This window comes from Crotalus tigris, unplaced genomic scaffold, assembly GCF_016545835.1.
Source record: "Crotalus tigris isolate CLP2741 ecotype Arizona unplaced genomic scaffold, ASM1654583v1 scf7180000017639.5415321, whole genome shotgun sequence".
Classification (NCBI taxonomy): Eukaryota; Metazoa; Chordata; class Lepidosauria; order Squamata; family Viperidae; genus Crotalus; species Crotalus tigris.
In genome coordinates this window covers 5,005,931-5,032,918 of record NW_024096532.1, presented here as the reverse complement: position 1 = coordinate 5,032,918, position 26,988 = coordinate 5,005,931, and the positions used below count along the sequence as shown (strand labels likewise).

Genomic DNA, 26,988 nt, shown 5'->3' with positions numbered 1-26,988 from the left:
TGTGGTTCTTCAGTAGCCGAAGGCGCCAGAAATGGGGGAGGGTCTTTGATGAGCGGAATGAGTCATCAATTCTGCGACAGAGAATTTCTTCATCCTTTACGGCTCAGGACGCGACGATTTGAAAGTCCTGCGCTTGCCCAGTGGCTGCGTGGAGCCTAGGCTTCTTGGTCGGCGCAGGCCGAGGTGAGCGCGTGTTGATACCGATTGCTGGGGCGGTGGAGGCGAAGGGGGGATGGAAGAGCTAGAGGGCGGGAGGGGGAAGCGACAGTAGAGTATTTGAGCTAACTGTAAAGGGTAATAGGCACAGTACATTCTTTTCCAGAATGTCTGCCTGTCTTTGATCGGTTAATTTTAAATATTATTTAGCTGAGTTTTGGACAAAGCTTGGTAAAGTTTATGTATAGTAAATAGGCAGTGTTGTTATTAATTATTACGTATCAGGTTTTCCCAACCAGATGTTCTCCAGATGTGTTGGTCTTCAACTACGACAATTCCCATGGGGGCTAAGGTTTGTGGGAGGAAGCCCAATACAGTCGGAGGGCATCAGACTGGACAGAAAAAGTCACGTATATATAAAAGTCATTGACTTCCAGCGCCTTCCAGCAACAACTGGCACAAGGGTGGAAGAGCCTGTGTTGTTGGGGGAGGGCATTGCTCAACATTTTATGAAGGAGATTCCTTAGGAATGGCGATGCCAGATGTGCAATACAAGCTTTTCTGCTTGTTTTTTGTTTTGCTTTGTGAGGAAAGATACAATAAATCTGTATTAGCTTCCTATTATAATTGTGGAGTTATTTTTATTAATTGTATCAGTGGACTGGCTGGACAGGCTACATACGTAATCCCAAGGATGAGAAATCTCATCCATATAATGGTTTCAGTTACATCTAACATTTCCTTTCTGCTCGGGAGGCAAAGTTTCTCTTGATCAAAGAGTACAAACATTGATATTCCATTTTTCAAATCAATAAAAATAAATGCATATATATGAAAGTATTATATTCACTGGACTTTTCAATCTTTATATTTATCCTCCAGGATCAGAAATTGTATGTGAGTGACAATCCAAAGTTGTCACCATGTCACGTTTCTTTACCACTGGCTCAGACAGTGAGTCAGAATCATCGCTCTCTGGAGATGAATTAGTAGCCAAACCTGTTGGAGGCAATTTTGGAAAACAGTAAGTATGACAGGAATGGTAAGGATGGGAGAGATGGGTTCAAAGCTTCCTAGAAAATAATTAGATTGGGTAAAATGGAGTGAGATTTTTGTAACAGGTTTTTGCATATTGGTTCAGATTGCTGAGTGAAAATATATGATATTGCAATTTGCATTTCTAGTCTAGTCCCGGAATAGCATTAGGTTCAGAACTGTAGAAGCTAATCTCAAGTCCATAATTAATAATAGTTTAGGGGGAAAAAAACATTCAGGTGTTAATATTTGTTGAAGGATCCCTGTACAGATGCATTCAAACATGTTAGAAAACAATCTTGGTGGTTTTTTTCTAATAATTTGTCATGAGGTCTCTGTCTTACAGTTATTCCCCTCTGACTTCCAGTTTCCTCTTACCAGTTATTCACAGATATCCATCAACTGTTTCTCTTTTCTTATAGGCCTCTGCTGCTGAGTGAGGATGAAGAAGATACAAAGAGAGTTGTGCGCAGTGCTAAAGACAAAAGGTATGTATAGAGTGTTACTGGAAGAAGGGCACCTAAAGTTTGGAGGATTGAACCAAAATTATATTTTTCAATATCTGCAAAGCCCCTTATCCTGTTGGTAACTGGTTTCCATTGGGCTTAGTGGTATTGTTTTCTCTGAGCCCATAGCCTTTATTCATTGCTTAGATATATCTCCATATTTTGTCTTTTTCATCGCCCCTTGGTTTAATTGTTCTTTGTCCACTTTTCCTGCATGCCAGATTTGAGGAACTAACCAATTTGATCAAAACAATACGGAATGCTATGAAGATCCGAGATGTCACCAAATGTTTGGAGGAATTTGAGTTGCTGGGCAAGGCTTATGGGAAGGCCAAGAGTATTGTCGACAAGGAAGGGGTGCCCCATTTCTATATCCGCATCTTGGCAGATCTTGAGGACTATCTCAACGAGGTATTAGCTGGGGATCATGATAGACAAGAAAATTGATGATGATGATGATTTGTCTGATGAAATGTTACATATCCATTCAGGAAAGCACTTCTTTAGTGTGTTGAAACACGCTTCCCCCTGTGATACAAAAGAAATGGATCACATCTAGCAGGTCTAAATATGGGTCTTTTATCAGAAAAGTCTTTGATGGAGGTCACGTAACAGTGGACTTCAAAACTGAGGCAAAGGTGTGAGGATAATCTTTCCTGACTCTATCCCTGTCTCTTTATTTCTAGCTAGTTGCCGGTTTCTAATGAATTAATTACAATATAGCTTTGCGCAATGGATAAGCTCCCATTACTCATCCCAGCTCCTGCCCATCAAGCACTTCGAAAGCATGCAAGTGGAAATAGATTAATAGATACCATTTTGGTGGGAAGATAGTAGCGTTCTATGCACCTTTGGCCTATAGTCATGCTGGCCACATGACCACAGAAATTATCTGGGTCCCTTGGCCAAGAAAAGGAGATGGGCACACCATGCCCTAGAGTCGTACACAACTGACAGTGAAACCTTTGCCTTGTAAAGTAGATAGTGCAGGCTCATATCATTTCCAGAAATTTAGAAATCATGATCTAGTTTCCTTTGTTGGGGAGTGGTTAACCAATACATCTGAAAGTAACTTTGGTTGATGTAAAAAAAAAATTGGCATTATGCTACACGTTATGAAAGCTAAATCTAAAAGCTTCCAAAAAACATTTTGTTCCTTCAAGAAAGTAACCTTGGTAAATGATTCCAGTTTTTCTGCACAAACATTTGGCAAGAAAAATATGTTTTCTTCAAAAAAGAATACTGGTATTCAAACTTTAGGTCCTTTGCTGGTTTCTCCCAGCTCTTTAGAACTCTTGTACAATGGGCTCATAATCAGTGCTGCCAACTCATATATGAGCCTTCCTATTTGTTAAGATCAAATTATTTTAATCAGCCCCTCCAGTCATTATTTACAAAGCGTTCATCTAGTGCCTGTATGATGCTCAACCACTATGATCCTCAGTGTTGCTGGAAGTCATGGAAGTTGGAGACCAGCATCTGGTTGGCATCAGGCTAAAATAAAGTCAGCATCTGAGATCTATTTTCAGAGATTATATAGCTACAGCAAAAGTTGTAACCTTTTATATAACCTTTCATTTATATCCCTCCACACCTTTCTCTATATTCATTTAATATTAATCCATTAATAATAGTTTCAGTAGCTATCTGGATTTTGGATAATTTGTTTGTTTTCCCAAATTTTCTTTCATAGTTTAAGTCTTTTTTTTTTATTGAAAATTTTTTATAAACTTTTACAAAGACAAAAAAGAAACAGTAACAACAACAACAACACAAAAAAAAAACAAAAAAAAACAACCCTCCCCCAACCCCTCCCAAATCACCCCCTCCCTCCCCCCCGAGCTTCCCAGAGCAGAATATAGGCTTAATTAAAAGAAATTAACAAGATTATAAGATAATTAAGATAATTAAAAACAAAATATATATAAATAAAGAATTACAAACCTTAAAAAGAAAAAATATTTAAAGAAAAAAGAAGGAAAAGAAAAGGAAAAAGTAAAGTTTTTAAACAAATTATAAATAGGCTAAATGGTATTTTTTCATATCCAATTTAAATTGTATAAAATTTATCCATTTTTCCCATACAGAAAAAAAATTCTCTTGTGTTTGCTCTTTTAAGAAAGCCGAAATCTTTGCCATTTCCGCCAAATAAGATACTTTAAAAAACCACTCTTGCAAAGTAGGCAAAGATTCCTTCTTCCAATATTGACCTACTAACAGCCTTGCGGCTGTAATCAAATTCAACATCAATATAACCTCCTTAGCATCACAATCAATAACAATACCAAGCAAAAACAATTGTGGAGTAAATTTTACCCTCTTTCTGAAAATTCTCTGAATATTCCACCATATTTTAATCCAAAAAGCTTTTATATTTTTGCACGACCACCAAATATGATAATAAGTGGCAAAACCAGTCAACTCAGCCAAAGTCTGTTTGTCCTGAGTAGTCATATTTTTAGCTAATATTTTAGTCTTATTATTATTAATTTTAAAGTCCGAAACAAGTCCATATTGATGAATCAGCTGTAATAAATTTACTACAGAATAGGTAGGTTGAGATAAAGTAACCACCAAGTCATCTGCAAAAGCTCTTAACTTGTACTCTTTTTTATTAACTTCTATTCCTCTTATTTCCTGCGATTCTCGGATTTTAATCAACAAAATTTCAAATGTTAAAACAAACAGCAAAGGTGACAGAGGACATCCCTGTCTAGTACCTTTTTCTATTGTAAAAACCTCTGACAAACCCCCATTAACAATAAGTTGTGCCGTTTGTTTTTGATATATAGCAGTAAAAGCTTGTAATATTTTCCCTCCAAAATTCATCTCCTCGATTGCTCTTAACATAAAATGCGAATTCAATTGATCAAAAGCTTTTTCAGCATCTAAAAATATCAGCCCTGCAGGGACTTGGTTGTTCTTATCTAAATATTCTAATATGTTAATAATTTGTCTAGCATTATTTTTCATGTACCTGCCAATTATAAAACCCGATTGGTCCTTATGTATAAGCTGATGCACAACCTTCATAAGCCTATTAGCTAGAATTTTTGCAAAAATCTTATAATCTACATTTAAAAGAGATATAGGTCTATAATTCTTTGGTAAAGTAAGATCTTGATCCTCTTTTGGAATCAAGGATATGAAAGCACTGCGCCATGACAGAGGGATCTCTGCACCCTGCAATATATTATTAAAAAGCTCAACTAAAGGTTGAGTCACCTCTTCAACTAAAGTTTTATAATAAATAGATGTCAAACCATCCGTACCTGGCGCTTTACCTAATTTTAATTGCTTAATAACCGTCACAATTTCCTCATTGGTAATTGGACCATTAATTTCTTGCTTTTGATCTTCTGTCAATTTAGGAAAGTTAGCCTCACTTAAATATTTATTTATGTCTGAGATTTGTACATTAGTCTTTTGATTTAATCTCCTCTTCCAATTCCTTACGCTTCTGAATCTGCTTTTGTCTATGAACGTTGTTCATTTTTATCAGAATTCCACGCATAAAAGCTTTACCTGCATCCCATACCATTGATGTTGATGTCCCCTTATGCATATTCAAAACAAAATAATCCTTTAAACAGTCCTTTAACTTTTGAACATTCTTTTCTTGTCTAAATAAGTTCTCATTCACCCTCCAGGATCTCCTCTCCTCTTTTTCATAAATCAACTCCATCCAAACCGGGCTATGATCCGTCAATGACCTAGGAAAAATTTTTACGTTCTTTACCCTATTATATAAGTCAGTTGTAATAAAAAAAAAATCAATTCTTGAAAGAGATTGATGTCTATCTGAAAAAAAGGTAAAGTCTCTCTCCTCTTGATTACGTTCACGCCAGTAGTCTCTCAATTCCCAGTCCTCTTTCAGATCAAAAAAAGCTTTAGGTAATTTAGCCTGTTTAAAAAGGGTAGAAGAACCTTTTTTGTCCCTTTGTGTATCTAAGACACCATTCCAGTCCCCCATTAATATAACGGATCTATAGTCCAGCGAAATTATTTTCTGATGTAACAGTTTATAAAATTGTTCTTGTTGCTGGTTTGGTGCATACAGTCCCACTAGAAGTATTTTCTTACCATATAAACCAAGTTCAACCATTACATATCTTCCTTGGGGATCTGATTCTACCAGACAAACTGGTAGATTCTGCTTAACATAAATAACCACTCCCCCTTTTTTCCCAGGGGCAGGAGATACAAAGTGTGATCCCAAACTACCATTAACTAAATATTTTTGATATTTAAGTAAAATATGAGTTTCTTGCAGGCAGATGATATCATTGTTATGTTGTTTTAAGTAGTGAAAGATTTTCTTTCTTTTCTGAGGGGAGTTAAGGCCGTTAACATTCCAGGTCAGGAACTTTGCCATCTCCCTTGACCAGGAGCCTGGAGAAGACTGCCTGAAGATCTGCCATTGATGAATGTGTTGCAGAACTCTTGGGTCTTGCTCCTCCCACCGGCAATGAAGCACTTTCATAAGAAGATTCTTTAACTTCTTTCTTCTGTTGTTCCTTTTCTTTATGTCTATGTGCTGCATGGGTCATCCTTTGCTCTTTAACCTCTGTTTGACGTTGCCATTCCACTTGTGACTTCCCAGCAGGAATCAGACCTAGCCCTCCAGATTGCTGTTCCACCTCTTTGCCACCCAAAGATTTCTGAATCATAGGTAAAGATGAGCCTGCTCCCAGGACCGTATTATAAAACTCCTTAGCTTTGGCAACCGTGTTAAGCCTATAACGCATCCCCGCATGGCTCAAAACAATACCCATAGGAATCTCCCATCTGAATGACATCGATCTTGCTTTGAGTTCATTAGCTAAAAAAGCAAAGTCTTTCCTGTTTCTTAAAATTTTGGATGGAATTTCCTTTAAGATAATAACATCTTGGGCGGCAATCTGAAATCTCTTATTATAATAAGCTTGTATGATTTCATTACGCAGAGACTTCTTAGAAAAATAAATCACCACATCTCTTGGCAAATTCTTTTGTTTCGCAATCCAAGAGTTAATTCTGTAAACTTTTTCCACTTCTCTGCGTAATTCATCTTTATCCATATTCAAAACAAGAGCTAGATCATTAAGTACCATCTCTGTCAGGTCTTGATTCAAATCTTCTTTCAAGCCCCTGATTCTCAAAGCATGCTCCATTTCCCTGTACTGGACATGAGAATATCCTCTTGTGAAGTTTCCACCTTTCTTTCCATATCCTAAAATTTATCTTCAATAAAATCAACTTTATCAGCGACCTCCTCCACTCTGGAATCCAATTTCACGACCACTGAAGCCAGGCCTGACAAAGCTGTTACTATGTCTTGTCTCAAAATGGTGTTATTCTAACAGCTGCTTCACCTCCTCTTTACTTTCAGATTTATTATCCAAAACACAATCAAAAGATAAAGGAGAAAATTAGAAGCAGTAAATATATTCATTTAAGTCCATATTATCTTTCCAGGGGAAAAAAATAAAAAATAAAATAAAGAACAAAGTACTTTCAAAATGCCATCTTACTTTCACTTTCCGTGCCAGCAAAAAAGAAACAAAAGAATCAGAGTCAACTAAGAAAAAAAAATTAAAATAAAATACTAAACTGAAAAAAAATCCTTTAAACTGCTCTGTCCGCTTTAAAAATTACTCACCAAAACACTTTAAGCGCGGAGCTGGTAGCGGCGTATCCTTTTGTCTCCGAAGAGGCAAGAACAGCTGGGAGGCGGAGAAAGCAGGAACTCCGAGGGAGCGCTCTTTCTGTCCCCTCAAAAGAAAAATCCAGAGGGGGCTAAGAGGTTCTACCTCTATTCTTGCAATCTCTGCCCCTTCCCTTGGCCCGGGAAGGGGATTCCGAGCCGCGGGCCAGCTGATTTTCGCTGCACACCGCGGATCTAACGCCGTCCCAGGAGGACGGCTACAAAGTAGCCGCCATCAACGTCGCTCCCCGGCGGAAGCTCTCCATAGTTTAAGTTTTTTTGTGATCATTGCTTTGGCCTAAAGGAACTCTTCTGCTATCCCGAAGTGTAACAAACTCAGTGCTTTGTATCTGAGTTGGGCATTTGAAAATGCTATCTCCATTAATCATTGATACTTGTTGTTTCTGATGCATCTTGATGGTAAGAGGGCACGTAAGCCTGTGCTGTATGCACAATATTAACTGGATCCTAGGAGAGTAGTTACTGAATGGAATAGGTTTTGCACAGCTTGAGGAAGCAACCAGTGCTGCTCTCCATATGCCATCTTTTTCTTCTGTAGGTTTGGGAAGACAAGGAAGGCAAGAAAAAAATGAACAAGAACAATGCCAAAGCGCTGAGTACCCTCCGCCAGAAGATCCGGAAGTACAACCGAGATTATGAAACCCAGATAACTGCTTACCGCCAGGTATTGACCTAGGCAGGAAAGGCTGCAGAGACATATTCTACAACAACTGCTGTGTGGAATTGATAGTTTAGCTGGGTTGTCCATACTAACACTAACGGCAAACGTGTAGGATTATGGCTGAAGAGAGGACTTGAACAGCCACGTTTGCGATGGACAAGAAAGTTGTTTGGCTAATATGGGGTGGGATAGAAAAATATATATCATGATCTTGGCATGTTGGTCGTGTTCTCCTAGAATCCTGAGCTGTCGGCTGATGAAGATGAGGACAAGAAAAGTGATGATTCGGAGGGTAAGTGATGATGCAGGAGCCATGGCAGTTGAAGGATGTCCTCTTGTTCTGAGTATGATTTGTTGTTTGAAATCTCCCCTCTCAACGGTTCCTCCCATTTTCCGCCTTCAGGATCCTCTTCCTCAAGTGCGGATGATGATGATGGAATAAGTGCCGCAGCCTTCTTGAAAAAGAAAGAGGGAGCAGTTGAGAGTCGCAGCAAGTTTCTCAAAAAGATAGAGGTGAGAGTTCCGGGAAAGAGCCTCAAGGAAAGATTTTATGACTCACCTCCTCAGAGTTCTCCAGGAGGAGAGAGTAGGAGAGCCCAAGCCTCCCTGGGGGAATGTAAGACAGAATCTCCCATTTTTCTCAGCCAGATTATCCACGTCAGTCAGATTTTATTAGAGACAAAGCAGTTTTCTGCTAGAGGGAACTTTGCTATACTGTGGCAGAAAAATCCTTTGGAAGATGATTTGCTGGAGTAATATATATATATATATATATATTCCTGACAGGACGAAGATGAGGAAGAAGAGGAGTCAGATGATGATGAAGATTGGGGCTCATCAGATTCAGAATCTGATTCAGAGTCAGATGAAGATGAGGGCAAATATACCTCCTTGGCTTCAAAATTCCTTAAGAAGTAAGGACAACATTCCTTGGAGGCAAGGGGAGGTGGGGACCTTACCTTCGTGCAACATCATGCATTACAGGTGGTTTATGATGGTAATTGGGACTGGAATTTCCATCACTAAAGAAGTGCAATTGTAAAATGTGGCATCACAGCATCACAACAATCACAGCACTTCCATTGCTATTTTTAAGTGATTACCATGGGTTGTTAAGCAAGGATCTTCTTGCCTCTTCGTGCCAGCTTTTAATAAGCAAAGTTAGCGGAGGTCAGAAGTCCCAGGTGGGTAAGTGGCTACTGTCAGGGATCAAAGGGCACAGAAGTAGCCACCAATTTTTGTGATATCGTGCAAGTTCATGACTCGGGGGGCAGCTGCTACTGGTTTGGGGAGGGTGTGCAAACTGCCCTGTGCTCTGCCACCCTTGCCGCCCTCAACTGACTCCGTCTCCTGTTGCTAATGTAGGCATGGCACCAGTCTTTATGAGGCCTTCTTCCTGAGGCCACACATGATATTCCTGAAGCCTTATAAGAAAGCTGCACACATCCTCAGAAAGGAGGCCTCATTCAGCCAGTAGTTTCCTCATGAAGGGCACACCTTGTCAGCAGCAGAAAGAAGAATAGCTGTTACTTAGATTTATATACCGCTTCATAGTGTTTTACAGCCCTCCCAGAGCAGTTTACATAGTCAGCATATTGCTCCCAACAATCTGGGTCTTCATTTTACTGACCTCGGGGGATGGAAGGCTGAGTCAACCTTGAGCTGGTCAGAATTGAACTGCTGGCAGTCGACAGAATTAGCCTGCAATACTGCCTTCTAACCACTTCACCACCACAGATCAGTGGGCAGCAGGGTTCATGGCAGCTGGATGGCAGAGTTCATGCTGTGATCAATGTCAGTAGGTTGCAAAGTGTCCAGATTTTGTTGACATGACCATGGGGGATGCTGCCTTAACTTCAGGGACTGGTGCTGTCATAACTTCAAATGGTCACTGAATGAATGGTTGTTAAGCGAGGACTACTTGTATAGCCGTATTCCTCAAGTTTCAGGCTAAACAGATTGTACTTATCTTGTTGTATCTTAATGTTTTCGTTTTGTGCTTACCTGTCTAGAGGGCAGATGTTTTAGGTTATAACCAGCAGCCCCAATCGTCTATATGAGCTGTCTTATATATACAAGCATCTTAAAAGCTTAATCAATTTTTCTTTGTCTTTGGTTTCTCCTGCAATGTGAAATTTCAATTTTAGTGACTGATATTTTAGATCCAGGAAGTACTTGCATCAACAAATCAAGATAGCAGTTATGACTCTTGAGTTCCAGGCTATCAAATCTGACAGTAGTTATCTATACCATAGTTCTAACACAGTCAGATTATGTCAATTTTGTTTTCTAGGGTTAGAAGAACACAGGTTGCAACTAAGCTACTAGTTGGGTCACAAAAGCACAATCTTGTTATGCGTGTCTTTCAAGTCAGGCCCCTATTGATTGACAAAAGTTTTTTGACAACAAGTCAGAATGAAGGTTTTGCCCTTTGAAAACCTAAACTGTAGATCTGCTCTACGGACAGCTCTGTACCTGTTCTTATCATGCAGTCAACAGGAGAGGCCTCCTCTGTTTTTAGAGACCTAATTGTTGGGCACCCTGGAAAATCTGTTATGGTGCTATTGCCAGACTATTGAGGCTCCTGTGTTCGATTCTCAAACCTTCTACTTACAAGAAAGAAATCGCCACCTCCTCCTTCAGCCAAACTTTTATGATCTAGATCAGGAGTAGGCAACCTTAGCTCGTTTATGACTCGTGGACTTCAACTCCCAGAGTTTCTGAGCCAGCCATGCTGAGGGGAAAGGGAGAGGTTTCCAAGCTGAGCCATGCTGGCTCAGGAATTCTGGGAGTTGAAGTCCACGAGTCATAAAAGAGCCAAGGTTGCCTACCCCTGACCTAGATTATTGGTAATTTTAGCTCTTTACAGGATTTTTGTTCCTTAGCTTTTAGAGTTAACCAGTGTGCATGTCCTATACAGGAAGTCCTTGGCTTATGATAATTCCTTCAGGGAGCACTCAGAGTTACGATGGCACTGAATGAAGAGGACCTATGACAGACCTTGTAGTTCTGGCCATCGTAGCATCCCCTGCAGCGTGGGGATCATGTCATGTGATCACATTTTTTTCAATATTCCTTGCCAGCTTCTCAAAAACGAGGTCAGGAGAAGCTGGCAGGAAGTTGGAAGTCATAATCACATGAGTTCCTTGCTTAATGACTGCAGTCCTCATTTAATGACGGCAACCCACTTGCTGTTGATACATGCAGATTTCCTATAGGTTGAAAGCTACATCACTTGATCTATTATTAGTTGATTTTGATCTTAGCAGACCAGGGATCTGTGCAAAGGTAGGTAGATATCAGGGAAATCTTGGTGTATTGGAGTAATATAATCTCGCCTGTGAAGGTTTGGATTCAAACCTTCAGGATGGAAAGAAAGGGAGCTACTTTCATTAGAACAGGTTTGATTTGCAGTATTCAAACCCAACAATGTTTCTGGGATTAAGTGTAGGTAGCTCAAGGTTTTAGAATTGCAGTGTTGAAAAAAAAAAAACGGATCTGTTTAATCCTCCAAAATTAGAATTGGCACAGAAGAGGAAAAGAGGATTCTGGAGAAGAAAAAAGAAGAGAAAGCAAAGAAAAAACAAGACCGTAAATCCAAAAAGTATGAAGATGATGAAGAAGATGAAGGAGGCGAATGGGAAAAAGTCAAAGGCGGTGTCCCTCTGGTTAAGGTGAGGCATTGCCAGTGGCTTCTCTTTCCAGCTGGGAGATTAGCCAAAGAAGGAGTAGAAGGAATTGGGAAGTTTATCCTTTCTTTTTTTCTCCCTGTAGGAAAAGCCAAAGATGTTTGCTAAGGGCACAGAGATCAACCATGCTGTGGTAGTGAAGAAACTCAATGAAATTCTACAGGCTCGTGGCAAGAAAGGCACTGATAGGTGAGACAAACAAATTTTAACATTGCTGGGCAAGAGTAACTAAAATCATTCTCAAAGACCGCTTGCTTTTTCATTTCTCTGGGAGGCTGTCATTATGAAAAGAAATATGGCGGTAAAAATATATGCACAGAGAATGTCCACCTTGCCTGATACTGAAATCTTTTCCTCTGAAAGGATCTGGTCAGTTCTGAGCTTCATGTGCACATTAATACATGATGTAACATCTTTTGCACTAGCAGACTTAATCTTGCGTCTTATAGATAGAAAAATACAGTACATCAACCCTAGCTAAATGTCTATGGAGATTCTCAGTCACCCCGGTCATAGTTGTCCCAAAGGTGCTTTTTCAAGAGACAACTAGACTTTCTTTGTTTTTACTTGAAGACATTTCGCTTCTCATCTCAGAAGCTTCTTCGGAACTGAAGAAGCTTATTCTATTATCCAACCTCAAGAAACAATGGTAAATCTTCCAGACTTGTGGCATGCTAAAGGACAGCTATTTGAAATGGGGAACTGACTTTTTTTGAATTTTTTATCCCCACACCATGGAAGTGGGCATAAGGTTTGTGTCTAGAGTTTGCGGTGGCTTGTTTGCATCAGGCCAGACTAGACAGAAAGGAGAAGCCACATGTCCCAAATTGAGGTTATAATCCAGCCTCTTGACCTGTCAGACAAGTTTGAGAAGGACTTCAGCGTAAGAAGGGGCATGGCCAAAGATTTCCATCCCCTTTTATGTTAGAGCTTTGTCTACTCTTACACTTCCAAACTAAGCAAACAAAAGCCTTCCAAAATTGACATTTTTGTTGCTGAACTTTGGTGGCATGATCTTATAGTGTTCTGGGAGCTACAGATGAGGTGCTGGGATGCCCTATGTGGCTCTGACTAGGCTGCTTGCAGTCTATCGACTCTTGGACCACTGCAGAGCTTATGAAAATGAGATTAGTTAAAGGCTTTAGACAAATTCTAAAGTAAGCTGTGCTGAGTTTGAGGAAGTAACTCAAAATAATAACCTGCCATCTCTTCACACTTACTGCCACACTAGTCCCTACCCTTTCTGTGATCTTCCACAGGGCTGCCCAGATCGATCTTCTGCAGCTTTTGGTTGGAATTGCAGCAGAGAACAACCTGGGGGTGGCTATTGACCTCAAAATCAAGTTCAACATTGTTGCATCTTTATATGACTACAATCCCAACTTAGCTACATACATGAAGGTATGGGGGAATAAGGAAAAAAGGTAAGCTGGATTAATTCTGGCGTGCCACAAGATGTTCCTTGCCCTTATTGGCTGTGAGATACACGACCCGGAAGATTGGTTGTTTCATTCCTATAATACCAAGGTTGTTAATGAGTTCCTCTTTATTCTCTTCTTTTTTGCAGCCAGAGATGTGGCAAAAATGTCTCGGCTGCATTGATGAGCTTCTGGACATCCTTTTTGCGCATAACAACATCTTCATCGGACAGAACATTGCAGAAGATTCTGAAAACCTGGCCAACACTGAGCAGGTAGGTTTCTACAGGTCCTTCCTGCCAATAAACCATCCTGCAACAAATTATATAGGTAGCCCTTGACCTATGACTGGCTGCTTAGTACCCATTCAGAGTTAAGATGGATTCCCCCCAAAGGTACTCACAATCTGGATTCAAAGTTCCAATGGCTGCCATCCCCTCATGTGGTCATATGATGACATTTTGGGTGCTTGGCACCTGGCCCACATTTGTGGCTGTTTGCAACATTCTGTGGTCATACAATCACGATTTACAAAGGTTTTTCCTGGAAACTGAAGTCAACTTCCGATGTTTGGCAAAAAAACACCCATTGCAGACAATGGGTTCCCTTAATGACCATCATAAAAAAAATAAAATCAAGTTGGTCACATGGATGCCTCAACAGCTGTCGTGATACATAAATGAAAATTCCAGGCTCTGTTGCAATCATAAGTCAAGGCCTACTAGTAGGAAGGGCTGAATGAAACCTGCAAAGGTCAAAGAGGATGCTGCTTTACTGGCAGACCAAGAAAAAAGTGTTTTTATTTATTCCACTTCTCCAAAAATGCTGCATTGATACTCCGATCACCTCAATATTCTCCTATTTGGGAATGATGGTGATTGTAACTCAGTGCACTAGGAAAGTTCCACATTGGAGAAAGCTAAGCTAAGTCTACTAGTCCTGATCCCACTCCCTCCTTTTTGCTTTTCCATGGTCAGCCCCTTCGCATACGTGGATGCATCTTGACCTTGGTGGAGCGGATGGATGAGGAGTTTGTTAAAATCATGCAAAACACAGACCCCCATTCTCAAGGTGAGTTTGTACATCAACATGTCTATCATAAAGTGGTGTCTTGAAAGAAGATGGTGAGGAAAGATGTACATCTATTAAAAACAGAGGTAATGAAGGGCAGTGGGTTGGGATAGGATGTACCTTGCCTGATAATATGAATATTTGGCTCCTAGTTGAATGTTGTCCCCAGCAGAATTCCCTCTTTTAACCAGACAGAGAAATTTGGAGCCTGCTAAATTACAAGGTTGAAATTCGCCCTTATTTTTTCACATTACCGTGCCTGCTTACAGACAGATGCACGTTGTTCAGCTGTCTTACATTATTTTACAAGAGAGGTATTGATAACTATTTTTTTTATTTAGTATATGGAGTTGGTACATGAAAGCCAGGAATCTACAGTGTTAATACAGGGTAATAGTTTGGTTGCCTAAGATTTCTAGTTCATTCACAGTTTTGTGCTATCCAGAGTGCACCACGGGGCGAACTAGCTTCGCACACAGAGCAGCTAGCAGTGTTCTCCAGGAACATCCAGCATCTTCAGGAGATTTTTCTCTCGCAGTTAGGCTGGTCTGGCAGCAGTTGGTTTCTTGCTTCTGCCGTTAATCCTACCAAAGTGGTACATATTTATCTACCTGCATTTGCATGCTTTTGAACTGCTAGGTTGGCAGAAACTGAGTGAGTGATGGGACTCACTCCATCACTTGGTACTAGGCCAGTGGTCTCCAGCATTTGCGGCTTGGTGGCCCGGCTAAGGGGGGAGAGGGGAACTGGGTCACATGAGTGGCCGGCCAGCACGTACATGCATGCATGCTGGCTCACTGCTCACGCGTGCGTGCGCACCAGCCTTCCACTTGTGTGGCCCAGTTCTGAATAGGCCACAGCCTGGTAGTGGGCTGTGACCCAGGGATTGGGGACACCTGTGCTAGGTTTGAACTACTGAAATGCAGAGAAATGATTTTTCCAGCTGACAAATCCAGCATCTTTAAGCTGCTGAGCCACTGCGTCTCCATTGTAGATAACAAAGAGCGATAGCTCAGCATGAAGAACAGGACATGGTGATTAAGGGCCTTCATGTTTCTACCTTTTAGATTGTGTAATTGTAAGGGCATAAAACAACAGCTGTTTTGACCAGATCTCCACAACCACCAAAATGAAAGCTAACGGGGAAAGGAGGTTTTGCAGTACTGCATTGTCAGATTCATTCACACTTTTGTGCTATCCAGAGTGCACCACGGGGCGAACTAATCAAACATCTCTTGTAAAAGACTAAGCTAAGCATGTGTGGTATACTTCTGCTAGAATATGTCGATCACCTGAAGGATGAGGCTCGAGTCTGCAAGATCATAGAAAGGGTGCAGACTTATCTGCAGGACAAGGGAACTACAGATGAAGTCTGCCGTATTTACCTGCGCTCCATCCTCCATACCTATTACAAGTTTGACTACAAGGCTCACCAGCGCCAGCAAGGCCCAGCAGGAGATAGCAAGGTAACGTGGACCCTCTGTTAGGCAAGGACATGAGCAGTTGGTTTGCAAAGGATTTTCGTTCTCCAGAGAGACATTTGCTTGTCTAGGTCAGTGCTCTCTTACTATCACCTCCTGCTGATTAAGAGATGCTGGGGGCTTGTACTTGGAAGTTGCACTCTACAAAGCATACAGCTTTATATGTCTTTGAATCAGTTTTCTAGTAAACTTCATAGACCAGTATTTCTCTTTCTTTTTTTATTAGTTTATAATATAATATACAATACAAAAGCAAATACTAGGAAAGAGGGGAGGGAAAAGGAAAGAGAAAAGTGTAGAAAAGAAGGGGAAAAGAAAGAAAAGGCGTTGACCTCCAACTCCCTTTGGTACAATAGAATAAGATGATGACATCAAACCTCAACTTTTTACTTGTACATAATAGTATAAGCTAGCCATTTCTATAACAACAAACCTATCTAATTGGTAAAGCCCAAAATCAAAGTTTCATTTTTTTCCACCTCAAGCACAAAGTCCAGAAATGGTTTCCAAGTGGAAACAAAAGCAATTTATTTATTTTTTTCTTTAATCAAAGCAGTCAGTTTGGCCATCTCTGCTAACTGCATCAACTTTTGCAGCCATTCATCCATTGTGGGAATCAAAGTATCCTTCCATTTTTGTGCATAAAATAGTAACATGCCCTCCTAACATATATAATATCAAAATTCCAACATTTTTTCCAAATTTTTTTCCATTAAACCCCAAAGAAAAGTTTCTTGATTGTATCTACATATTCACTTGGAGAATCTTCTGTATTAGGATGTGAATCCTACTCCAATATTTCTTTAGTTTGTCACATGTCCACCATAAATGATAAAAGGTCTCTTTACATTTGCATTTCCAACATTAACTTGAAATACCTTTGTACATTCTTGACAGCCTGTCTGGTGTTAAATATCAGCGATACATCATCTTATAGAAATTTTATTTTAAATTATAATTTAGTGTACCGTATATGCCGGCGTACAAGGCGACCCGGTGTATAAGACGACCCCCGTCTTTGGCGCCGATTTTAACGCTTGCGGAAGTCGCCTTATACGCCGGCATATACAGTACATTTTAAACCTTTCGTCCACATATTCTCCCATTGTTCAAGCATTACATTTTATTTAAAATTCCTTACCCATATAGACCAATATTTTTCAACCCTGGCAATTTTAAGCATGTTAGCTAGAGAATTCTGGGAGTTAAAGTCTACACAGCTTAAAGTTGCCATGCTTGAGAAACACTGTCATAGACACAGCAATGTCTTCCAGGATGCATTTGTTACTTCCCAATCTGACTGACAGCCCTGGAATTCAAAGGGATCTCCCACCCAAATGATGACCTGATCTGGTGCTGCTTAATTTCTGAGCCCAAACAAGGTTGATCAGGTGGTGCCACCTATCAAGAGGTAGCTTTGTAGAGAATTTAACATTCTTTTACAAAACAACTTCCAGCATTTGAAACCAGTCCTCCAATTGGATAACTAATTGTTGAGAATCCAGAAGGTTAAACAGTAACAAAAATAATTCGTTGTAAACAGCATTTTTGTATTTACTGGCAGATGAAGGTAGCGTATAGTAGAGCTTATATGTAGCTTGGGATTGAACTATTGAGTTAGTGCTATTTTCTGAGTTTGGTTGTTTTCCTGCAGATATTTCATTACCAGGCTAGATAACATTATCAATACAACCTCAGACAACCCCAAGAGCAGGGGTCTTCAGACTTGGCCCTTTTATGACTGGTGGACTTCAACTCCCAGAATTCCTCAGCCAGGCACACTGGCTGTGGAATTCTGGGAGTTGGTCCATCAGTCATAAAAGGGCCAAGTTTGAAGACCCCCTGCCCAAGAGGATAGCAAAGATTAGAGAAAGATTGGTATCTTAGGGCAGAGCTCTGCAGTATTTTTTGGGCAAGGACCACACTGTTAAAGATACTTTTTTTTTTCTCCTGTTATATTAAAAATTAGAGTTTAGATTTCTTGTGACTTGGAGGTCGTTGTTAGGTTTCTTGCAAGATAAGGAGAAAAGCCAACTTTTGACTTTGGAATTTGAAAATTCAATCTGATCTGACCAGAGAAATATTGTACTTAGGGTTAAGTTTAGAGATTTTAATATATGCTTATTCATATTTGACAATTTACTATATGTTAGATTAAAATAGTATGGATATTGGTATGTTAAGATAGTTTACTGAATAGTTTACTAGCGTAATGTTGCATTGCATAATTTACCTTTGTACTGAAAAGAATTTAAGATCACTTATATATTTGTTCGACGTATTTTTTCTGTCACTTTTATGTCCTGTTATTCCCCTCCCCTCTTTTCCCTTTCATGTACTTTAATGTTTGCTTATGAAAAACAATCATTATGTTTGCAAAACAAAATAAAAATCACAGTTTGGTTGAGACCTTCAGAGTGCTTTAAAAGGCTGTGTGCAGCTTGGAGACTGCAAGTTGAATACTTTGTATTAGGAGTAATGTGATCTATTGATACTGGGGCTAATTTACACCCTCTGCTTGTTTCAGTCCGAACAAGACCAAGCAGAAAACGAGGGGGAAGATTCGGCAGTGCTGATGGAGCGCTTTTGCAAATTCATCTATGCCAAGGATCGGACAGACCGGATCCGCACCTGTGCCATTCTCTGCCATATTTATCACCATGCCTTGCATGATCGCTGGTACCAGGCCCGTGACCTGATGCTCATGAGCCACCTCCAAGATAATATCCAGCATGCGGACCCTCCTGTGCAGGTTAGAGAGGAGCAAGCAGTTTGGTAGCCGTTGAGAACCAACATTGAGCTTGCCTCTTTGATGATGGTGGTGGTGGTGATGATGCAGAGTTTGGATGGACAGCAGACTTTCTGCTGCCCTATTCTCTTTGGTCTGCTTGGAGACAAACTACACCTCCAGCCACAGCTTTCCTCTAAACAAAATGGAGGACGCCCATTTTGTTTAGTCAACTAAACAGCCTACTAGGGATGGAAGTTTAAAATTCTGCTTGACAATCTGTACTAGGAAAGGGCTGCAATATGAATCAGTTATTTGAGCCAGCTACCACCGTGTTTCCCCCAAAATAAGACCGGGTCATATTATTATTACTTTTTTTGCCTCCAAAAGAGGCACTAGGTCTTATTTTCAGAGGAGGGTCTTTTATACTCACCTCCGGCATTGACAGCCCCACCCAGCCGGTCCAGTTCTTCTGCGGCCGAAGGAGCAGCTTCATTCTGCAGCTGCATTCCGGCCTGCATTTTGCAGTCAAGTCTTCCCAGAAAGCCACTGCAGCTGAGTACCAAGCTATGGATTCAATCCATAGCTCGATTCTTGGCTGCAGTGGCCTTCTGGAAAGGCCTGTGGCTGAGAAATGGAGACCTGGCTGCAGAACACACTGCAGAAGAAGTGGGCCAGTGAGGAGAGGCCTGCCTGCAAGGTTAGTGGGTGTGGGGCAGCTCCACACCCCCACTCACATCCTAGCTCGATTTTTAGATGTGTGCCTCACCCCAAAACTAGGGCTTATTTTTGGGATAGAGCAGGGTAGGGTAGGGCTTATATTAGCCCCCCCAAAAAAACCCGAAGCTGGGGCTTATTTTCAGAGTAGGCCTTACTTTCAGGGAAACACAGTAAACATGGGATCGGAGATCAGTTAATAGGAAAAGAGGTGCTGGTAGTTTTGCTTTTTCAAACCCTTTTGATTTTTTTTTCCCCCAGATCCTGTATAACCGGACAATGGTTCAGCTGGGGATCTGTGCCTTCCGCCAGGGCTTGATCAAAGATGCCCATAATGCTTTGCTGGACATTCAGTCAAGTGGAAGAGCAAAGGAGTTGCTAGGGCAGGGTCTCCTGATGCGTAGCATGCAAGAGCGCAACCAAGAGCAAGAGAAGATTGAGAAACGTCGGCAGGTTCCTTTCCATATGCATATCAACCTGGAACTCCTGGAGTGTGTCTACCTGGTCTCTGCCATGCTGCTTGAGATCCCTTACATGGCTGCTCATGAATTTGATGCCCGCCGGCGAATGATCAGCAAGCAGTTCCACCATCAGCTGCGGGTGGGCGAGCGCCAGCCTCTTCTTGGTAAGTGGTCCAAAGGGTGCTCAGTTGAGCCCTTAAAGATGCAGTTCCTGCCGTTATCTACATTTAAGGTTCCAGAAGAGTAAAGAGAGTTTGGTTCTGCCAACTAGAAGCAAGTAGAAACCAACAAGGAAAACATGAAGGCAACATTGTCATTTTGTTTGTGTTCCCCGGCAAGTACGAGTAAGAGATATGGGTTCTCACTAATTGCAATTTACGGGTAGTCCTCAACATAATGAAGTCTACTAAATGATTGTAAGTCAAGAACTACCTATAATATGATTAACCAGGGTGGCTGAATTGAGATAGAATGCTAGCCCATAAAACACAGTTTACCAACTAAATAGTTGTGTTCACACAATATGTGAATACCTAACAAAACAAACTATATTCCTCTATAATATTTAATACTGGAAGAAATGTTTAGCCATCCTGATGTTATATGTTACGTTGAGGGAATTAAGCCTTCATGATCTTTTTTTAAAATAGCTTTTTTCCTCTGACAAATTATTTAATCTCTAAATCAACTAAAATTTGAGGAATTCATCTGCTTTTGTAACAGAGAAACTGTCTGCTTATTCCTTAGAGTTAACTACGTGGTTTTGTTCTTTTATAATATATGAAATCTGTAATTTTCTGGAATAGGAAAGTACTTTTTTTTTTCTAAGGGATTGTGGCTTATTCATTTGGATAATTAAAATCCTCTCTAATGGATTAAAGGAACATCCTTTTATCTTTCCCCGCCTCTCTCTTTTTCCTTGCTTCAGGCCCCCCTGAATCGATGAGAGAACATGTTGTAGCAGCATCCAAGGCTATGAAGATGGGTGACTGGAAGACATGTCACCGTTTCATTGTCAATGAGAAAATGAACGGAAAAGTCTGGGATCTGTTTCCCGAGGCTGACAAAGTGCGCAGCATGCTTGTCCGGTCAGTTACAAGGGGATCATATTGTTGAGGGAAGTGAGCCATGGATGTGATGGAATGTAGTGAGGAGGGGGATTCCCAGGAGGGGCTGTATTCCAGAGGGGTAAGAGGCAACTCAGTCTGTATGTTATATTTGAAAGAAAGAAGGTGCACCCAGTCCCTCCCTAACAGTTCATGGAGTATATTGTAGATGCAGATAATGGAGTCCTCTATCTGGCAAGATTTTCTCTAGAGGTGTGAAACAGTAACCCACCTTAGAAGAATTAAACGAATGTATTATTCTTGATTTTGGATTTGCCAGCTATCTAGGAAAAGTACAACTATTTCCAATTTTGCTCAAGTATATTACTGGAACTGTACCAGCAAAGACATGGTGGAAAATTAGAGACCTGAAATGTATCTGTAATTTTGAAGAGTAAAAACTTGAGGACAGAAATTTTGATAATTTAGTTGATGGAATTAGCAGAGATGGGTAAATTGGCTGTTTTGATAAAAGAAAAGAATGTAAGTGCTTTTGCTTCTACTTGGAAACCGCTTCTGGACTTTTTGTCTTGAGGTGGGGAAAAAACGATACTTTGATTTTGGGCTTTACTGATTAGATTGATTTGTTGATATAGAAATGGCTAGTTCAGGGGTAGGCAACTTTGGCTCTTTTATGACTCATGGACTTCAACTCGCAGAATTCCTGAGCCAGCCATGCTGAGGGAAAAGGAAGAGGTTTCCAAGCTGAGCCATGCTGGCTCAGGAATTCTGGGAGTTGAAGTCCACGAGTCATAAAAGAGCCAAGGTTGCCTACCCCGGGCTAGTTCATACTACTACAGAAATATAAAAAGTTGAGGTTCGATGCTAATGCCTTATTTTACTGCCACAGAGGGAATCAGAAATCAACCCCCTTTTTTCTCCCCCCCCCCCTTTTCATACTTCTCTTTTTCTCTTTCCCTTCCCTTTGTTCCTTATTATTTGCTTTTGTATTTTCGTATTTTATGTTACAAGTGAATAAAAATTAGAATAAAAAAAAATAGATAATTTGAGAGAGGCTCTTACACCTCATTCTCATTGCTGCTGTTTCATTTCTCTCTACTCCTTATCCCAACAGGAAGATCCAAGAGGAGTCTCTCCGGACCTATCTCTTCACCTACAGCAGTGTCTATGACTCAATCAGGTACCGTGATGGGCTTGTAGTTGTGTAGGGAGAGGCCCACATTGGCAGTGGTGGTATTTCTACAGAACAGTGTTTTGCCCTGAATACAGGACTGCACATATTTTATAGATAAGAGTTGAATGTTGGCTGTGGATAATGGGTTTCAGAATTTCCTTTGAGTTATCCGACTGGTAGACTTACCTACTCTGGGTGGTTAGTGCACTTTTCCTCTGGTCCCTAGTTACAAACCCTTCTGAGCCACTGTTTTCTCAGTAAACTTTCTTCTTGGCAAGATGCTAACCAGAATAATGGGCCGACCCTCGCAATGCTCTGTTTTCCCTGGTCCCTTCCTCTTCCTAGCATGGAGATCCTGTCTGATATGTTTGAGCTGGACCTGCCCACCGTGCACAGCATCATTAGCAAGATGATCATCAATGAAGAGTTGATGGTGAGAACTTTTGCATAAGGCAGGCTGGGGCGGCTAGAGAAAGTAATGGCATCCCCGGGAACGGGCAGGAGAAATGTTGCTCTTGCCGTGAACCTGCTTGGAAGCATAGCAGGGAGAGGGCCACCCACGGGCAGTTTCTGCAGCAACTTCACGAAGGCAAGAACCATGTGAGAGCTAAAGCACACATAAGAATCTCTATTCACAGGCCACAGATACAGATATTACCTGTAATAATATCATCCGCCGTCCTGTTCATCAACAACAGCCTCACCTCTAATAATAATTATATTAGAGTAATCCTTGACTTACAGCCACAGTTAAAACTAAAATTTCCATTGCAACGCAGGCGGTTAAGTGAGTGGCGCCTGATTTTAAGACTTTTTTTTTTTTTTTGCCACAGTTGTTTTAGTGAATCGTTGCAGGTGTTGAGTGAATCACACAGTCATTTAAAAAAAAAAATCTCGCTTCTCCATTGATTTTGTTTGTCGGAAGCCAGCTGGGAAGGTGGTAGGTGGTGATCATGTGATCCCAGGGTGCCAAAACCATTATAAATCCCTGCCAAGTGCCCAGGTTTTGATCACGTGACCACAGGAATGCTGCATTGATTGTAAGCACGAGGACTAATTCTAAGTTACTTGTTTCATTGCTGTTGTAGTTTTGCTGGCTAAAAAAATACAGGCAGCCCTCAACATACAACCACAGTTGAACCCAAAATGTATGTTAGTAGGTGAGAAATTTGTTACATGAGTTTTGGCCCCTGTTACAACTTTTCTTGCCACATTTGTTAAGTGGATTGCTGCGGTTCTTAAATTAGGAATATGGTTGTGAAGTGAACCTGGTTTCCCCGTTGACTTTCCTCGTCAGAAAGTTGCAAAGTGGGATCACGTGACCCGGGACACAGCAACCATCATCACTGTGAGCCCGTTGTCAAGCATCCGAATGTAAATCATGTGACTTTGGGGGATGCTGCAAAGGTCATAAGTTGGGGAAATGGTCATAAGTCACTCTTTTCAGTGCCCTGGTAACTTCCAGTGGTCACTAAGCAAACAGTTGTAAGTTGAGGACTACTTGCAATTGTAAGTACAGGGCTACCTGTGTTGGCAAATACCTCTTCAAACTACCAAGGTAATCATGATCAGAAGAGACCGAATCAGAATTTTGTAGTGGGTAGGAGGACTACAGCATTCAAGTCAGATTCAGTTCCATAGTGTGTAGAAATTTCATCTTGGTAGAGCTGGGAGGTCACGTACAACATAGGAGGGAATCTTTCTTCTGAAAGATTTTCAGTGTGTACAAGCTATTCTGTGCCTTTCAAACTTTTCTAGGCGTCTTTGGATCAGCCAACCCAGACAGTTGTGATGCATCGAACAGAGCCCACCACCCAGCAGAACCTGGCATTGCAGCTGGCTGAGAAGCTGGGCAGCCTTGTGGAAAACAATGAGAGGGTCTTTGATCAGAAGCAGGGCACTTACGGTGGCTACTTTCGGGGTAAGTTAAAGCCCAGGTGTCACTGGTACTTAACTATTTTTCTCTTCACAACACAAAAACACACTCGTGTCTGTACTTTCCTTTACCAAGGGAAAAAATGTTCCAGCGGTTGTGGAACAAAATCTGAAAATATTTTGAAAGTTTACTAAGTATCTTATTTTTCCTACTATTTTCCTAGTATCAAGGCATGAAGCCTCCATTCTTTTCATTATAGGATTCAAGTTCATCTTGTTTTAATATCCCTCCAGCCAGGGAAAGTACAGTTCATTGACCATTTGTGCTCTCTTCCTCCTTCCTTCCCCCCACTAATGCAATCTGCAAAGCCAAAATGATATTCATTCCGTGGCCGTTTATTGTTTGCTTGTCCCTGATTCATATTTTGCTGTGAGTTCCAAAATTGTTTCTTTCTGTTTTGTTCACTGTCTCCTCCTTTGCTAGTACCTTTAACCCCTGATCAGCTCTTGTCTTATTTTGCAGACCAAAAGGATGGCTATCGTAAGAACGAAGGGGGCTACATGCGGCGGGGAGGATATCGGCAGCAAGAACGTCAGAGCAACTACTAAACCCAGAGCCGCTTTTATTCAATTAATTGGGAGGGAGGGAGATTACCAGTTACTATAATTCAAACAGGTCCAATAAAAATAACTTACTGAAAAGGACGTCTGTGTAGTGTCCTTGGGAATAGGCCAAGTAAATTAATTAAAGAGAACGACAAGACTCCATTGCATTCCCAACCTTCAAGAGTTACTATTTGGCCCTAGAATGAAAGAATGACCGTAGCATGGAATTCTGAGAAATCTTAAGACTGACATTCTTTTCATTTTTAGCATTAATAGGATCAGAAATGCAAAGATAAGGAATTTCTCTCCAGCGAAGGTTTATTAAAGATGGTATTCTCAAAAATCAGATCTGAAGAAACAACTCTTAAGTAACCCTGGAGCATTACTCTATGCAGCTCTTGTGTTCAGTGTATCTGAAAGTAAATAAACCATCTGTGTGAGGCATGACTGTTTGGCTTTAGAATAGTTTTGCTAGCTTTCATTTTTTTCTGGAATGGCAGGGAGGCAAACCATAATGTAAATTGCAGGGATTTTTTCCAATACAATCTTGCTGCCCTGTCCATTTTATCAAGTTGGCTCTAAAATCTATGAAAAATGGTTACTATTTTACTCATCATATAAAGTCATCCTCAGCAAGTCCCTTGAAATTCACAGCCTTATGTTATTTGGATGATGGTTGGCGAGTGGCTGATTTAGCAACAGACAACAGTCTTATGAGTGGGACAGCCATCTGTTGGTAGAAAAAGTCATCCAATAATTTCCCTGGTTCATATGGAGATTTAAACAGAAATCTCTCCAGTCAAAGTCCATCTGTTACAATATTAGACTTCATCCACATTACTTATTAAGTACCACTAGTTTATTTGTTGCACCCATATGCTTGTACAGTACATAAAAAAGTGACATAGGCTTTGTATTTTTATCCTCCACTCCAAATGGCCATTATCTTGCCTGCTGTCTCCGTTGCCTTTACCACAACATACCAGCCATGCAAAAACTAAGGCTTTTTCAAAACCTCTACTTACAGCCTAGAGAAAATTGAGGGTCTGTCTTTCAGCTTACTTGTAACATTCTTATACTGCTCTTGAAGCAAGTTCTCCAGTAGTTATTAAACTTAGAATTCAGTAAAACGCAAAAATACATTTCCCAATAAGCATCATGTCAATACAGTGTTACACTGGCAAGTCAGCCAGAGCTGTTTAAAAAGCATTTTAAAGCCTTCAAAACCAAAAGAAAAGGATAATGAAAGCTAAAATGGCAAATGTGTTAAAATCATATTATTAAAAGCCAAAGACTCCATTAGAGTTTTCAACAGGTACTAAAAGAATTTTAGAATATCTGTAGAGAGTGAGATACTTGAGACAATATGTTTTCTTGATGGGATACCACCAAGAAAGCATGTTGATAATGGGGTGCTTTTATTTCTTGATGTTGTGTGTGTGCCATTTTATTTTAATTACCTTGGGAGGTAGTTAAGGCAATCATCCGCACAATGGAATTGTGACAGCTGGAACCTTTAACCAACATGGATATTAAGAGTGACAGTACTATGAACTGCAGCTCCAGCATACTTGGAGAACAGATTTAGAAAAAAAAATTCAACTATAAATTCAACTTCTCATTAAGTCAGAACTCAATTGATTTTGCATGTAATTTGAATTTCATTGCCATGGGGGACATTTGATCCTTTTGCCCACTGAGTGGCCATTTCCTTATCTGGTCCCAGAGATCTTGGCAGACGCAGCATTTAGCCATCCCATCGAGGAGCATCAAAATCACACTCTTCTGTCTAATTTTGCTCCATTTTCAAGGTTCTCTTGGGTTGGGTTTCTCAAAATAAAACAAGGCCTTCCATTTTTTTCCAAGTAGCCACAGAATGAAGACTTTTTGTATAATTTTATTAAAGAATTTAAAAGATGTAAATTAATACAAAGTAAGATGCAGTAAGAAAAAAAGAGGAAGCTAAAAGTGCAAGAAAGGAGTGGGGGGAAGATACAAAGAAGTAGTTTCCAAACTGCAATAGTTTAATGTGCAATGATAAATTTATCTCTTACTTTATAGTTACAACATAATTCTTTTTATATTCTGTCTAATTATCAAAATCATAAGTCATACTTTTTTTGTTTCATACAAAAGGCTAGAAGAGGTTTCAATTTACCAATAAACACAGATATTGTTGGTTTTTTAATCAAAGAAGTCAATACAGCCATCTCAGCAAGTTCAATCACTTTCAGCAACCTCCATTGTGGAGAATGCCAAATCTTTCCATCTTTGGGTGTACAATAATCTTGCTTGTTTTCTTATCATGTACAAAAACTAAAAAAAAGAAGAATTTGGAGATGATCAGACTCTTTAGGAATGAATTCCGGGAGTCGAAGTCCATCTTAAAAATTGCACAAAGGTTGGGAAACCCTGTTTTAGAGGCACCATCTCTCTGCTTGCAGCTAGCCTTTTTCAACCTGATGCCCACCAATTTTGTTGAATATTAATCAGTAAAACATTTTGACTTTGTATCTTCTGAGTGCAAAACAGAACATTGATATTTTGATCTTATTAGAAGTGTTCTGAGCTTGAAACGGGGGCTGGACAATTCTAAAATGGTCAGTAGAGCATAATTCTGGCAAAGTCGAAACAAG

General features: G+C 40.4%; 1 protein-coding gene across 1 annotated transcript; it reads left to right on the top strand.

The window, feature by feature from the left end:
• The first annotated feature begins 33 nt into the window (after nt 1–33).
• Nucleotides 34–24,449, top strand: EIF3C (eukaryotic translation initiation factor 3 subunit C). The gene is made up of 21 exons (XM_039335333.1): nt 34–183; nt 1,039–1,180; nt 1,614–1,679; nt 1,919–2,108; nt 7,943–8,068; nt 8,303–8,357; nt 8,469–8,578; nt 8,852–8,979; nt 11,586–11,739; nt 11,840–11,943; nt 13,014–13,155; nt 13,322–13,447; nt 14,150–14,243; nt 15,522–15,709; nt 18,252–18,476; nt 19,431–19,794; nt 20,559–20,718; nt 21,812–21,877; nt 22,217–22,304; nt 23,630–23,792; nt 24,270–24,449. The coding sequence occupies exons 2-21, from the start codon at nt 1,080–1,082 to the stop codon at nt 24,353–24,355; spliced, it is 2,736 nt and encodes a 911-aa protein (XP_039191267.1). The 5' UTR covers nt 34–183; nt 1,039–1,079; the 3' UTR covers nt 24,356–24,449.
• Nucleotides 24,450–26,988: the final 2,539 nt, after the last annotated feature.